The 16420-nt window shown below is 44.6% G+C and overlaps 1 protein-coding gene across 7 annotated transcripts in view; it reads right to left on the minus strand.

The window, feature by feature from the left end:
• The window catches only part of LOC6050578 (regulating synaptic membrane exocytosis protein 2), a 122793-nt gene that overhangs the window by 86698 nt on the left and 19675 nt on the right, over positions 1-16420 (minus strand). For all 7 annotated transcript variants that reach the window (XM_038265273.1, XM_038265272.1, XM_038265275.1 and 4 more), the window contains 5 exons: positions 8338-8596; positions 8047-8278; positions 7251-7472; positions 2909-3129; positions 2720-2844 (listed from right to left, as the gene is read on the minus strand). In XM_038265273.1, coding sequence (XP_038121201.1) covers positions 2720-2844; positions 2909-3129; positions 7251-7472; positions 8047-8278; positions 8338-8596 — 1059 coding nt within the window. The remainder of the gene's footprint in view (positions 1-2719; positions 2845-2908; positions 3130-7250; positions 7473-8046; positions 8279-8337; positions 8597-16420) is intronic.

Raw genomic sequence — 16420 nt, forward strand, 5'->3', positions numbered from 1 at the left:
CCATAGAGTTTGAGCCAACTTTCAAACATTCGAGTCGTGCGTTGGTCGACAAAAGCATTGTAAAATATTTGTAACAGCCTAATTCCTTCGATTTAAACATTTTGTCTGCCTGAATAAGATGGTAGACAATCAGATTCGTTATTCAGCTGTCATGAGTTTGAATCTCGTGGGAAGTTTGATGTTCAGTTCATGAAAATGGTCATTATGAATTTCAAACTAAAATGGAATTCTTATATTTTTGCAAATATTACAGATTTCTACCTAAGTAAGTCAACTTTTACGTTTATAAACGTTTCCTAAAAAATGTATGAAATTTTTGACGATATTTACTGGTTTCACTCACATTGATACTCGTTTTAACGATTAAGATTTTTGTACAACATATTTGTTTCGTAAAATGGGGATAAAAATATTATTTAATCATTCGTTTTTGTATTATCAAAAAAATATTGCCATATTTTTTTTTAAATACCCTTAAATTAGAAAAAAAGTAAGAAATCACTATATAAGTGTTCCACGGGCCATTTTACATGATCATTCAAAATGGGTCAGCGGGCCATACTTTGGTCACCCCTGGTTTAGAGCGTCCAATTTCCCGTCCCGGGAATTCCCGGGAATTCCCGAAATTCAAGCGGAACTATACATTTTCTTAACTTTTAAGGTCATTTTTAAAACTTAAAAAAAATAAAGCACTAAATTTTATGTTATCAAATTCAATTTACTGTTCTTATTGAACTTATCAGACCGTCTAAAAATTTCATGTCAAGATTTATTTCAGATGTTATAAATTTCTGAAGCATTCACAACTAGGAATTGATCTTGTTTATTTGTTGGGCAAAAATAACTGCGATATTATGAAATGAAAATAAACATGTAAAATATCATTTGAAAAAACGGTACCTCTTCCCCCCAAGATCAAAATTTATTGTTTTACGTTTTGTTTACCATGACCAAATTGGAAGAAAATTGAATTGGTATCATTAAATGTCTCTAAGAGGATTTTTGCAGGAAAAATTGAGTTAATTTGTTTAAAAGTGTTTGAGAAAATACAGTTAAAAGTTGAAAATTTATAGAGCCTTAGAGCTACCAAAGGCGTAAGATTTAATAAAAAAAAAACTACTTCGTATTATATAAAAAGTGCCCCAAACATGCAATCATATTTCAAATACTCGCTCCAAACAATTGAAAACTTTGAGTTGTGATTACATAAAAATTGTTTTTCAAGTGAATAGCAGATTTTTAAAGTAAATTCAATGCTCATCGTTTTATTCATTAGATTAAACCATTTAGATTTGTTCTGGATAAATTTTTGTCATGAAAAACACATTTGCTACATGATTTTTTTTTCATTTAATCTAAATTATCAATATTATTCTTTATCGTATTCTCTCAAACTGGCCACAGAGACGTATTCAAAAGCAATTTTATCATTTTGGAGCATGGATTCATTTTACTCACTTTCCAAACACTTTGATTTAAAAGATTATACCTATAGCTACTTCTTATCAATACAAAATACTAATAATTATTTTTTGATACTTTGTACGAATTGAAAGACAGATATTTAGAAAATTTATATATTTTCTTGAAGTTGTATGTTTTTTTACATGCAGCCTAAGCAATAATTGAACGTAACACTTATTTTGTCCATTATAGTTGCTATTTTATACTATTTTGTTGCAAAATGTTAACCAAAATTAGAATCAGAACAATTTTTGATAAATTTAAAATTTGTTGAAAATTTCCCGTTTCCCGGGAATTCTGTAACCCCGGGAAATTAGACGCTCTAAGTGGGTTGGTAACTTTATGCAGCCCTGGCCTCAACAATCAAGCCTTCGCACTGAGAATTTTGGCTCGATCTTGAGCCAGATCGACTCGAGGCTCGAGCCAAAATTCTCAGTGGGTTCGGACACCTATCCTCTGAGAAATGTAACGACCAGATCAGTCTGATGGTAGAACAAAATCGGTCTTACAAGGTCTGATCGGGGCGTTAAATTTCTCAGTGGGTAGTTTCGAGTAGAAATCTCGCAATCATGACTTAGCGTTAAATTGGGTCCTAAAATGAAGCTTAGATTGCTGATATTATTGTTTACAGCGATAAAGCTTATTTTTCTGAGTACAATGACCCATTGCACGACCACAAAGAGTTAAAAATGGATTTTTGAATCAATTTTGAAAAATTAACCCCGCGGTCCTTCTTGACAGAAAAGCTCCTACTTGACAGTTCTTTCCAAGGGGACCATAGTTGATCCATCGAAAAAATGTTGTCTTGACAAAAAAAAATTTTTGCGTTAAAATGAAAAAAAGTGATCAGAAATGGTTTTTAATCGTGTTTTTATCGTTGTACATAAAAACTACATAGGGCTTTAGTACCCAATTTATCAGAAAGTGCAATTCGTCGCTAACATTTCAATAAGCGCTATGTCTCACGCAAAGCCTATGTTTATGACGCTTTTCGAAATGTTAGCGCCGAATTAAGTGATTTTGACTTTTCAGGCGGGCAAAACGCAGTTATCATGCGTCCTTGGTTTTCAAAAATCTGATTTCTACAAAATCAAATCAGATTCTTTCGTAACATTGTCTGTATGGAATTTAATATTTGGTTTTTTGAAAAGGTGACTTAAAATATGACATTTAGGAAAAGTGTTTAGCAGCACCGAATATAGTCAATGCATTATTGAAATTTCGACACACGCAATGACATTCAGGTGAGACCTACCTTGTCACCTTGTTGCAAACCACCTTTTTCTGCTGGCCCACCGGGAACAGTCCAAACGATGTAAGCGAAAAGACGTCCATCAGTGCCCGTCTTGCCTCCAACGACACGCATTCCGAAACCGCGAGCTGAAAAAAGCATAACTTTACTAAATTTTCCTTAAAGTAAACAATAGTAAACATTAATATGTACTTCTGTGAGCTTTATCCGCCGGATCCTTTTGCAATATAACTCTGCGCTTAGATGCACACAGCGGACCAGAATCGACGTCATGAATAACAATTTTGATAGCTTCACCATCTAACGATGTCTGCCGTCGAGGAGCCTCCAAATCTTCCAACGCAGGGCATTGATATACGGGCATTTGCATTTGATTTGGGTTTTGATTGCCTCGCAGTGCTGAAATGTCGGGTCTGAAAAAAAAATCAAAAATAATCAAAAAAGATCTAGCAATTTTGCCAGAGACACGTCGAGCTCTATCGACTCAATACACTGAGCAAAACTCCCACAGCGCATCGAAGTGTTTCGCACATGATCTGGCCTAGTTGTACAGAGCACTCAAATATCAATCGTTGTTGAAATTTCGGTGATTGGTCATGAAATAATTCCATCTACTGTCCCTAACCAGTTGAAAACGGGGAAATTTTTTGTGCTACTCGTTCTAGCCTCGCTTCTAGCCTTCGATAAATGTCGCGCTTAAATCAATCAGTGAAACACATTAACCCTCTACAACCTAACCCCGCCTTTAGACGGGCTTCGATCTAAAAAAATCGCCAAAAATCAATTTTCCAACCGATTTTTGATTTTTAAAAAGCATTGGAAAGAAGAACTCTATAAAATTTTAAAACATGAAAAAATTAGATAGGCAAAATGTAATTATATTAGGTGGTAGAATAGGCCAAATACTACCAAAAACAAACATAAACTAAACAAGGTAAATGCAAATTTAAATACTAAAAATAAAACAAGAAAAACATAAAACAAGAGAAGTAAAGTTTTTCGTAGAACAAAAGTTGCTCAAAATGTTGCATGGGAAAAATAAATATTTTCGAAACAAAATTAAATTCAAGTGGAAAATAACTTTGACTTTGAATCGTGCCTGTTTTGGGTAGATCTCAAGATCAATTTCAAGTGTGTTCCTCATCACTTTGAATAGTTAAAGACAGTGGGGCAGATTCATGAGCAAAAAACATGAAAAGCTTGAGCACAAACACTTGCATTTGAGAGTGGTTTGGATTGATGTTGAAACACAAACCAATTAAATCTATGATGTGGCTCTCTTCAATCATTCAAGTGTTTGGGTACTTGAATAAAACGTGTGGCGTATTTTCAGTGTATGGCTTGTGTATGGACATGTTTTTTGAAATTTACCTGTGCCGAAGACGTGTTCAATTGGCTCAAATAGTTTGAAACTGAAAGGTTTCTGCAGCTTACAAATTTCATGTAAATATCAGAGTGCTTGTGACTTGCACGTTTTAAAAATATTCTTAAAATAAACCGTGATTTGCTGAATCAAATCTTTATGTTCTTACAATAATTAGTAACTTTAAAAGTGCCCTGTGGATCAATTGGACCGCGCACTGGACTCACAATCCAGAGGTTGCTGATTTGAAGCCCGCGGCGGGCGCACCAGGTACGCGTGCTGTAGCAAGAAGAAGCCTCCATCTTTCTCGGTATTATGCTGCTACTCTCCAATTTCCCAGGTTACAGATCTTCCGGATACCACCATTCACTTGATCTCCCCACCGTGCGCGCGGTTTCCCTGCTCTTCTGCCCGTTCCGCCAGCTGGTTCAGCGCGGTCAAATAGCAGTTTGACAGGCTGGCTCTCGTCCATTCGGGCGACATGGCCACATGGCCACCTGAGCCTTCCGATCTTCGCCTGGGTGGCGATGGTCGGTTCTTCAAAAAACGCGTGCAGTTCGTGGTTCATGCGTCGTCGCCACACTCCGCCAGACACCTGCACTCCACCGTAGATCGTTAGTAGCACCTTCCGTTCCAAAACTCCAAGGACATGTTCGTCCTCCTGCCGCATCGTCCAAGTCTCGTGGCCATAGAGGACTACCATTCTAATCAGTGTTTTGTACATCGTCAGCTTCGTGCGGCGTTGCACTCGGTCCGAGCTGAGGGTCTTCCGTAGTCCGAAGTAGGCACGATTCCCAGCAAAAATACGAGTCCGGATCTCTTTGCTGGTGTCGTTGTCGGCGGTTACTAGCAATCACAAGTACACGAACTCGCTCACCTCCTCCAACTCATCACCATCCACAGTTAGAGGGGTGAGATTTGGGGAGCCGACGTCCTTCGTAAGCCATCACCTTGCCGCAGCCCTCAGCGTGATTCCGCTAATTCCTCCGAAACACGCACGTGACACATCACACTATCCAATGGTAGCCTTGATCAGCCGAGTCAGTTTATCCGGGAATCCTTTCTCGTGCATAATCTGCCGTAGCTGCTCGCGGTCGACTGTATCATAGGCCGCCTTGAAGTTGATGAAAATGTGATGTGTTGGCACGTTGTACTCACGAAACTTCTCGAAGATCTGTCGGAGACAAAATATTTGGTCTGTGGTGGTGAGCGCGCCAGTGAAGCCCGCCCGTAGCCCGCCAAACCTCCTTGCATGGGGTGACTGCTGATGGCAGAGGATCTAGGAGAGGATTTTGTAGGCCGCGTTGATAAGCGTAATGCCACGGTAGTTGCCGCAGTCCAGCTTATCGCCCTTTTTTATCCATCCATTCCTCCGGTAGCTTCTTCTCCTCCCAGATCTTGGAGATCACGCAGTGAAGCGCCCTCGCCATCTCTCCTCCATATTTGAAGAGCTCACCGGGTAACCGATCCGCCGGCAGCTCTGTTGTTCTTCAGCTTCCTGATCTCCCTCTTCACCGTTTCTAGATCAGGTGCTGAGAACTGTTCATCAGCTGCGGGCACTCCAAGGTTGACTCCATCGCTGTCTCCGTTCGCTTCATCGCCGTTGAGATGCTCGTTGAAGTACTGCTTTCACCTGTCCAACGCCTCGCTCTTGTTTACGATCAGGTTTCCCTCGTTGTCCCTGCACACGTCGGCTCGCGGCACGAAGCCTTTGCGGGACCGGTTCACCTTCTCGTAAAACTTCCGCGTTTCGTTAGCTCGCATAGGTGCTCCATTTCCGCGCAGTCTCGGTCTTCCTGCTGGCGCTTCTTGAGCTTGAAAATCGCGACTTGCCGATAACGAGCCTGTCTGTATCGTTCCACGTTCCCTCTCGTCGCCTTGTGCAGCTTCTTGTCGTAAGCTGCTTTCTTCTCGGCGGTAATCTATTGGCACTCGTCGTCGTACTGATGCAACTTATTTTCTTCGGGATGTGATATTCAATTAACTGTACGTTTGGAATTCCCGTTTAAGACTGACGGACTGCTCGCGCAGCCTCTTTATTCAACATAACTAGTCCTTCTTCTCTTTTTGCCTATCCTTCTTCTACCGAGACCGATCCTTATTTTATGATCGTATCCCACGTAGAAGAGCAAATAGGGTGAGTTGTGGTTCAGACCACAACAGTACCAATCGTTTCGACTAACTCGGATCGCTGCTCTGCCGATGGCTGAGCGTATGCGGCTCCAACCACCCTCGAGCGAGGCTGCGCCAAGTTCCTCCTCACCTGGCACATCCGCTTCCAGCTGCTGCGCGTAACTGTGGGCCACATCTCCGTTCTGCAGACACGCGGTGTTGAACGGAGGGGCCCGCCGACTTCGGCGTTGGTTGTACACCGTCGACAGCTTTGAGTCAATATTCGCTCCGCGAAAGGTGCGCACATGCGTTACGTCCGAGAAGAACCAGCCGTCGATCAGGACGTGATCGATTTGTGTTAAGGTCTATTGGTCAGGTGATGTCCAGGTGGCTTTGTAAATGTCCTTTCGAGGAAAATATGTGCTCCTGACCACCATTCCACGGGATTGCAGCCACCGTTCCTCGACGCAGCGTTGACCGTTTTCGTTCGTGACCGCATGAAGACTTCTGGGCCTATTGTCGGTCGAAACATTTCCTCCCTTCCGAACCGAGCGTTCATGTCCCCAATGATAAGGATCATCCTGCCGCGGACAGCCGTCATACACCTCCTCCAGAGTCGCGTAGAATGCTTCCTTCTCATCATCGGTCTTTTTTTCATGGGGGCAGTGCACGTTGATGATGCTGTTTCTACACTCAAACCCCGATGGTTTGACACCAACTGTTGTCAAACTAACGGGGTCACTTTTTAGTTTGACACCCCTTTTACACGGAGTTCACAAACACTACCAAAAGTTTGTTTTGATAGTGTGCGTGAGCGCCGTGTAAAAAGTGACAGTTCGTCACTTTTTAGTTTGATTTTGGCGGGGTACAAACTAAAAAAGTGTCAAACGAAAAAGTGACCAACCACCGGGGGTTAAGTGTACCGGGTGTACCTTTAGTACACCCGGAATATCTATTTTCTTAAAAGACTAAATGATTATTATCAGCCAACTACATTTTGATGATGTAAAAATGTTCGGAAAGCTTTGCCTAGTTGCTTCAACATTTAGAAATACTTACAGTTGAGATCCTCGCCTTCTAGTTTTACGATCCTCATCCACAGTCAATACTGCTTGGTTAATGTGATCTGGGCTGGGACATTCTTCGTTATCATAATTGTTATCAGCAACAGGAATTTTAAACGAAGGTCTCCTTGATCCAGGCGCGTCAGGCTCTTTTAACTGGGCATTTTGCAGAGCACTTGCCAAAACGCCTGGCGCGTAAACATCGTATGCAGATTTTCTATTTAAAAAATAGCATCAAACTATTAAAAAAAAGAAAACTTGATTTGCGCCATTGTGCAAAGTGTCAAGTCAAGATAATAACAATAAAGCGGTCTTGAAGGTAGCTAGACTATGCCTCACCAGACCAACTCTCATGTCATACATTGTACAGTACTTGTTCGACAACTGGGCTGAGAACGTAGCCCAGTCACCGAATGCTGCTCGCTAACTGGGCTGAACGAAAAATAACGAGGGGACCACCGATGCATAATATTTTCCTGATGAAATATAAAAATAAATGTTTCTCAAATTTATTCACAATGCTTACTTTTCATATTTCCTAATTGTGAGTTGAAATTACATAAATGTTTGAAAACAGTATTTTTATTTATTGAACAGGCTTTTGGCATCCTATAACCCCTCGGTCATTTCGGTTTGTTTTGGTTTTTTGACGTTTGTCTGCTTTTTAACTAGGCTATAGCCCAGTTATCGAGCGCCCAGTTAAAAAGCAGCCCAGTTAAACAACGCCCAGTTACCGAACAACTACTGTATATAATATCGTGTTCTTATAAGCTAAATATTGAAAGCATCACCTTCTTGGCATGGGAGCTGGTAAACCTAGAATGGGTTCTATTTTGCTTGGTTCATTATTGACTGATTTTATCTCATCATCGTAACTACGTTGGCGAGTCATGCGCATTGACGGTCTTCTTGAAGCAATTCTAGAAGCAGCTGTTTCGAGCTCCATGCGTCGAGGGGGACTCGAAGATCTGCTAGGGCATGCACTATGACCCTTTTTCCATTCTGTGTCAGATGCGTTTGTGCCTGAAATTATAAGGTTTGTACATGAGTGTGCCTTACAAATTTCAAGGATTGTTAAAGACCTTTGAGTTTTTCCAACTCCTTCAACGATGCTGGTGAGACATCGGAATGTCTTCTTAGTTCTGGACTACGAGGAGGCGCCAGTGCAGTGCCATTAGATACGCCCAAACACTGAGTCGATCCTAACTTCACATCGGAATGGCGCCTCTGAAGAGTTTCTAGAACCGGAATCTCGAGAATCGAGTCGGTTGATTCTTGTGGTGGTAGAAAAACGCGCGAGGCCATCTTTCTACGGCACACGCTGCAGCGCCAGGAGGCTTCCTGAAGTGAAAAGCACACATTTATTATTGATAAATATTAAGATCAATAATTCATCTGGGTAATTTTCTCCGCCAACTCACACATCAGTTGTCCCGACCCCTTTCGATTTGCGTGAAACTTTGTTCTAAGGGGTAACTTTTGTCCCTGATCACGAATCCAAGGTTCGTTTTTTGATAACTTGTGACGGGGGGGTGGTACGACCCCTTCAATTTTTGAACATGCGAAAAAAGAGCTGTGCTGTTAAACGTTTAAATTAACGACGTTTAACTTAACGGAATCGTTAATCGTTACCATAAACGTGAACGCGAACGGAGCCTACGTTGATCTTAACGTGAACGGAGCACGTTAATTAACGTCGTTAAATAACACGTTGATTAACGCGTTAATAACCAACTTTGAGGGCTTGTATCTTCTAATCGATAACGGGATACAGTGCAATGGGATTTCAACTGCGTATTATCTTGTAGCCTACTAATTGCAAGCGCACTGGAGTATAAAGACGAATCAACCGGAACCAATAAAAAGTGCATCGGAAATATTTCCTGAATAAAAAAATATCTCCATACTGAATCATAAGGCATCGACATGCATCTAAGTGGTCATTATCTTCAAATTCATGAAGTTTGATATGTCACATGAAAGGACTTTTTCTATACTTTGTACACTTTCTCCGAGGCCACCGGTAACCGGTTCCGGAGTGGTCCGATCGAGTCAAAGGACACCGGCATGATAATAGATGATTAATGACTTCAATTTTACGAAGTTTGATAAGCAACAGGTCGACTTTTGAATATCACAATCATCGGAATCATTTGCGTGTACCATGGAATCGGTTCCGGAGTGGCCACAGATACCCTGAACTGACCAAATATAGTTAGTATACCTATGTACTACAAATAACGTTTCATAACATTGGCTGAAATGTCGATTGAATGACAAAAACTAAAAAAAAAAAAACTGCTTGACGGATGTTCCGCGTTGCCGGAACCGGTGGCCACTTTGGACAAATTACCTCACCGGGAACACATAGTCACACGGTGGGTAATAAGGGGATTATTATGCAACTTGCATGCACCACGGAAATTCCTTCTTGAGGTTGTTGGGGAGACTATTCTGAGTCAGAAAAATCGATTCCCAAAATATTCTGTCGGTGAAAACTGATTTTATCTCGATTAGAAGTTTAAAAACCTAATATATCACCTAAGACCTCAAAAATACCTCTAAAATCTCGGTCTAACTCTGGACAAAGATGTACATTTTCATCAAGATATCATTTTTTTCTTCATTCCTATTATAAACAGCTACTATGATCAAACTCAGAAGGATGTAACAAAAATTACATTTTGGCGGGCATTAAGGAGCTGGTTACGGTGGGCATACTGAGCTCAAATCCCAAATATGAGCTTGATTGAACTTTATAGAAGCGGGCGTTTTGCATTTGAATTTAAAAAAAAATATGTTTTTCAAAAAAAATTGTCACTTTTGTTGGCAGCAGTGGAATAGTCGCGTGAGTAAGAGAATAATCGGGGAATCACGGTTTTATCTTTATGTATTTAGCGTCTAGGTTTTACAAAGTCTGATCGGAGCGGACTGTATTCTTGCTTCACTTCAGGCGGACTTGGGGAACCAGTTGGGAGGGTCGGAATTACCGCAAGCAAACAAAACACTAGATTTTCTCTCACTACTTTCTATTTAATAACTATAACTAAATTAAGTGAATAAAACTAGTGTCTCCTCCGACGATCGCGACGCGCTCGACTTGACGTCCGACCGGTTCGGCTGCTTGCGATAGACTTGCTCTTGTTCCGACGCGCAGGCTTCTCCTCGTCCTCTTCTCCTTCGTTGCGCGCCAAAATTTTCTCGCACGACCGTCGTCGTGCGTCGCTCTTTCTCTTTCTCGCTGTTGCGCCGTCGTCAACGACGCGCCGTTGCTGCTTCGGCTCACTTGCTGTCTCGCATACGCCGTTTCGCGCGCTCTCCGTCGTCTTTGACAGCAAAGCAGGCTGTGCAGCCATCGTCGCTACGACTGTCATCGCAGCAAGCGCAGGGCTGCCAAAACCACTCCAAATTTTCTTCGAGCTGATCCTGTCATGCTCGAACAAAGTCTAATGTGCGAATGATCGAGTGTAAAAACGGAAATGGTTCCCCGTAAAAAAATTGACAGTTCTCGACCTGACGAAACACCCTACGAAATCGGGTAATCAAAAACAACCAACCAGTTGCCGATTTTGTCGGGATGCGTCAGGAGTAAGATTTTTAGTTGCCCTACGAATAGACCGACTAAATTGGGTTGAGTCAGATTTTCTTTTATTCACAGACTGAATCGGTAAAAAATCGGTTGTTTTTATAACCGATTCCGTCGGCCGATTTCGACAACCGATTTTCCACCAGACGCTTATGTAAAGATTACACAGAAGTCTGTTGCCCGGTCAGCCGATTCGTTGGCCAACGAATCGGCCGAAACCACCCGGCTAGACCCGACTTAGTTATGCGAATTGTCGGATTTTTTTTACGGGGTTAATAAGCATAAGCATAGGTGCCCACCCGCAGTTGCTACTCCGTTATTGACCAGGACCTCCAAAAGTTACATCCACGAGCCGTGGAAGATGAGTGGGCGCTATCTTTCCTCGCTTCGCAACTTCTCAAAGGCCCCTATCATGCTGATCAATACCGGCGCCGGCCACGACCAGTGGTAGAGTCACGGGGAAGTGGATGGGAATGTTAGTACGATACTTGAGTGATAGAGACCGCCCAATCGACTGCTTCTCCGACAAAGTATCACATGAGTTTTGAGGGGGTTAGTAGATGGGTATGAGGTCAGGATTCACGAGTGGCAGTGATGTGACCATGAGCATTTTGTTTATCAGTTGAAAATTTTTAAATCTTGGGCAGCCGGCTGCGGAAAGATAAATAATTGATTATTTAAAAAAGTTTTTTAATCGAACGCGTGTCAACCGAGCAGTAGTGCTATGGGCTGGACTTATCAGTATATTTTTACTGTTTGTATACAATCTAAATTGAGCAAGTTTAAAAAATAGTAAATAAAAGACGCTTTACTCTTCATAAAATCGATAGTTTGATGAGTCAATAGTAAATCTGCATGTTGGAATAAATTATTACGATCAACGAATATAATCGAAAAGAAAACAGGACACCACGTAACCGATTGTAATGAAATTAAAACAATAACTTAAACGAAGTAAACCGGCGGCGTGCCTTCCAATCAACGATGATAAAAGAAGGACTTATGAAAAATAAAATGTCAAGTAAAAGGGCTCCGAAAAACACTTTGCAGAGTAACCGCGAGGTCCCACTACTCACAATCGAGTCGAAAAATTTAAAAACGCGCGCTAATGGTTTATCCTAAATGTCAGCGTGTCTTTCGATAAACGATTCTATAGAAATGAGTTTTTCACCGTGAAAATTTAACACATTATTTGGGTTGTATCAATCTACTGGTACAGTTGACAGACTAACGAAACGACAGCAAAATGATCAAGAACGCGTATACCTAATTATTAAATAACTACGCTATAACGATTATTTTGAATAAGATTTGGATTTATCGACCGATTCTGTAGATTTTACGCGGTTTTAAATATTTTTTGGGCTAAACATGAAAAAAGAACAGATTAACTCATCACACTCTCATACACACATAAACTAATTTACATTTGTATACCTCAACATTATAGCTAGTAAGGTTTTTAAATTCGACTTGAAATTATGTTTGAAAGGTATCAATATAACGAAAACAGCCCCACACACACACACACACACACACACACACACACACACACACACACACACACACACACACACACACACACACACACACCCGTGAACCGTGGGGACAGGTGAGGGTCCCTGCGGAGCTTAGCTGCCAGCTACCGGGCGAGTTGCAGTAGGCGGATAGCTGTCGGCGATTGCATACATTCATTGCATCGCCCCGGACCAGCAGCGGAGGATGTCTAGGACGTGGCGGAATTGAACAAGGGCTCTGTTTAATTTCTTCGAAAAAAACCACATGGGTCCGTAAACACCTCTGTCAAGCGATCGAACGCCGCTATAAGTGTTTAGCCCAAAACCTCACCAAACCCCGAATCCAAGATGTGACGCGACCCGTGTCGAGGATGCATGGCTGGGGGTTCAACAAATTCCCAGTCGATAACAGTGTCACCCCACACGTAATTTGCCCTTACTGCGTCACGGCAGGGCACTGGCGCAGCGGACCGTATTTCCTAGCGACTCGTGGGATTCAAAATGAAGACAAGTGAAACAAACCAACAAAGGGTCCCGATGCGCCCCAAGCATCGGAAAACACGGAGATAGAAGAGGACGCAAACGTCGAAATGGCAGGAGGCGAGTCAAACGGCGGCGACACAGCAAGCGGAAGGACGAGCGCGTTCCGTGGAAGCGGGAAGGTGATGAGATCCCCAGTGTTGAACCAGGCGGCTGCTTCGAATCAGCAGATAGGAGTCATTGGAGGGGAAACTCCCAAGTCATCCGTACTGAACTTCGCCGGCGGTACCCCTCAGGATGGAGTCCTGCTCGGAAGGACCGCGTTGCAGGAGGTCAGAAGGAGGGTTAACGAGCTCTTTGAATTCATCAGGGACAGAAACAACGTCCACACCAGAATCAAGCAGATGGTGAATGGAGTCAAGGCAGCCATCATTGCTGCAGAGCGCGAAAACAGTTCGCTGGTGGTGATGAGAACTTCACTGAAGCTGAGAGCTGAAAGAGCCGAAGAAGCGCTGGAGGCAAAACTGGAGGAGGAAGCGCTACGGGAGAAAGAACTGAAAACGCCGCCCGGCCCAAGCACAAAAAGGAACAGGTAAACGCCTGGAGAGGAGGAGGACGCAAAGAAGCAGAAGCAGGGGAATGGAGACAGTCCGGACCCAGCGAAGGAGCCAGAACCAGACCCAGGGAAGGAGAAGGAATGGGAGAAGGTCAAGAAAAAGAAGCGGAAGAAAAAAGGGAAGCAGAACGAGGACACACAAAAACCCAAGTTTCGCAGGGAGCGTAACAAAGGCGAGGCTTTGGTGGTCGAGGTGAAGGAAGGTGTTTCGTACGCTGACCTCCTCCGGAAAGCACGAACCGATCCGGAACTCAAGGAGCTTGGCGAGAACGTGGTTAAAACCAGGCGCACCCAGACCGGCGCGATGCTTTTTGAGCTGAAAAATGATCCCGCGGTCAAGAGCTCAGCTTTTAAGTCCCTCGTCGAGAAAGCCGTAGGCTACGAGTCGAAGGTGAGGGCGCTATCGCCGGAGACAACGATCGAGTGCAGGAACCTGGACGAGATCACGACGGAGGAAGAGCTAGAAGATGCGCTGATCGTTCTTCTGGATGACCGTACGACACCGATGGCAATCCGGTTGAGGAAAGCCTACGGCGGCACGCAAATTGCGTCGATCCGACTATCGACGCCTTCGGCGTCTATGCTGCTGGAAGCCGGCAAGGTCAAAGTAGGGTGGTCGGTGTGCCCACTGAGGCCTGTTCCTCGAGTGACCCAGCAGATGACGAGGTGTTTCCGCTGTATGGGTTTCGGTCACCAGGCGAGAAATTGCGACGGTCCCGATCAAACCAACAGTTGCAGAAGGTGTGGTAGAGAAGGCCACATGGCAAGAGACTGCAAAAATAAGCCGAAGTGCATGCTCTGTAAAGAAGGAGATGGCAATAGTCACACGACGGGTGGCTTTAATTGCCCGGTATATCAGAAGCTGGCCTCGGGCAAAAAGTAATGGAGGTGTCCCAGGTGAACCTCAATCACTGCGACACTGCACAGCAACTGCTGTGGCAGTCGACTGCGGAGACGGGTTGCGACGTGGCAATTATTGCAGAACCGTACCGAGTTCCCCACGACAATGGAAACTGGGTCGCGGATACAGCAAAAATGGCGGCGATACACGTGATGGGGCGGTACCCCATACAGGAAGTGGTCTCGAGAGCATTTGAAGGATTCGCGATCGCCAAAGTAAACGGAACCTTCATCTGTAGCTGCTGTGCTCCCCCAAGATGGACCTTGGAGCAGTTTCAGCAGATGCTGGATAGTCTGACCGACGAACTGATCGGACGAAGCCCGATCGTCATCGGAGGTGACTTCAACGCATGGGCAGTCGAGTGGGGTAGCAGATGCACCAATGCTAGGGGGCATAGCCTAATGGACGTTAGGCTGGCGAATCGCGGAACCAGCAGTACCTTCCGCAAAGACGGCCGTGAGTCCATTATCGACGTTACGTTCTGTAGCCCGCGGCTGGCGGCCGACATGAACTGGAGGGTAAGTGAAGACTATACCCATAGCGATCACCAAGCGATCCGGTACAGCATCGGGAGACGAGCCCCTGTACCAGATAAGAGCAGCCGGTCCTACGGAAGGAAATGGAAGCTGCAATACTTCGACGAAGGTCTCTTCGTGGAGGCGCTCCATTGGTGTGATGGTCCCCAAGACTTGAGTGCCGACGTGCTAACAGCACAACTAGTGACAGCATGCGACACAACCATGCCGCGGAGACTGGTGCCAAGGAACTGTCGTCGTCCAGCCTACTGGTGGAATGAAGAACTCGGTACCCTTCGGGCAAGTTGCCTCAGCGCCAGAAGACGAGTCCAGAGAGCAAGATCCGAAGCAACTAGAGAGGAGTGCAGAGAGGAGTACCGGTCTGCAAAGGCCGCGCTCAAGAAAGCGATCAAATGCAGCAAGACAAACTGCTTCAAGGAGTTATGCCAAGACGCAGATGCAAACCCTTGGGGGAGCGCATATCGTGTCGCGATGGCGAAGATCAGAGGCCCGTCGATGGTGGCTGAAACGTGTCCCGACAAGCTGAAGGTCATTGTGGAAGGGCTCTTCCCAAGACATGACCCAACGACATGGCCTCCTACACCGTACAACGACGAAGGGGGTAGCAACGCCGAAGGTCATCTGATCACCAACGAAGAACTTGTGGCAGTAGCGAAGAGATTGAAGGTGAAGAGAGCTCCCGGCCCGGATAGAATCCCGAATTTCGCCCTGAAATCGGCGGTTCAAGCATTCCCGGACAGGTTTCGAACAGTCCTGCAGAAATGCCTGGACGAAGGACACTTCCCCGACCCGTGGCAGGTTCAAAAGCTCGTGTTGCTGCCGAAGCCTGGCAAACCACCGGGGGACCCATCATCGTATAGGCCTATATGTTTGCTGGACACCCTCGGAAAGCTTCTGGAACGGATCATCCTTAACCGGCTGACCAAGTACACGGAGAGCGAGCATGGCTTAGCAGCGAGGCAGTTCGGCTTCCGTAAAGGGAGATCCACGGTGGACGCCATCCGGAAAGTGGTCGAGAAAGCCGACGAAGCGCGGAGGAAAAAACGCAGGGGGAACCGTTGCTGCGCAATAGTCACGATTGACGTCAAGAACGCGTTCAACAGTGCGAGCTGGGCGGCCATAGCAGCAGCGCTGCACAAAATGAAGGTGCCTGACTATTTGTGCATGATCTTGAAGAGCTACTTCGAGAACCGCGTGCTGGTCTACGACACTGCCGATGGACAAAAAACCGTTGTTGTTACCGCGGGAGTTCCGCAGGGATCCATTCTGGGTTCAGCACTGTGGAACGGAATGTATGACGGAGTGTTGACACTGGGGCTACCCAACGGCGTAGAGATTGTTGACTTTGCAGACGACATAGTGCTGACGGTAACCGGCGAAAATGTCGAGGAGGTCGAAGTGCTGGCTATGGAGGTAATCGCAATGATCGAGAACTGGATGCTCGAGGTGAAGCTGCGGATCGCTCACCACAAGACGGAGATGATACTGGTTAGTAACCACAAAAAGGTGCAGCAGGCCCAGATACACGT

This window comes from Culex quinquefasciatus, chromosome 3 (genome assembly GCF_015732765.1).
Source record: "Culex quinquefasciatus strain JHB chromosome 3, VPISU_Cqui_1.0_pri_paternal, whole genome shotgun sequence".
Classification (NCBI taxonomy): domain Eukaryota; kingdom Metazoa; phylum Arthropoda; class Insecta; order Diptera; family Culicidae; genus Culex; species Culex quinquefasciatus.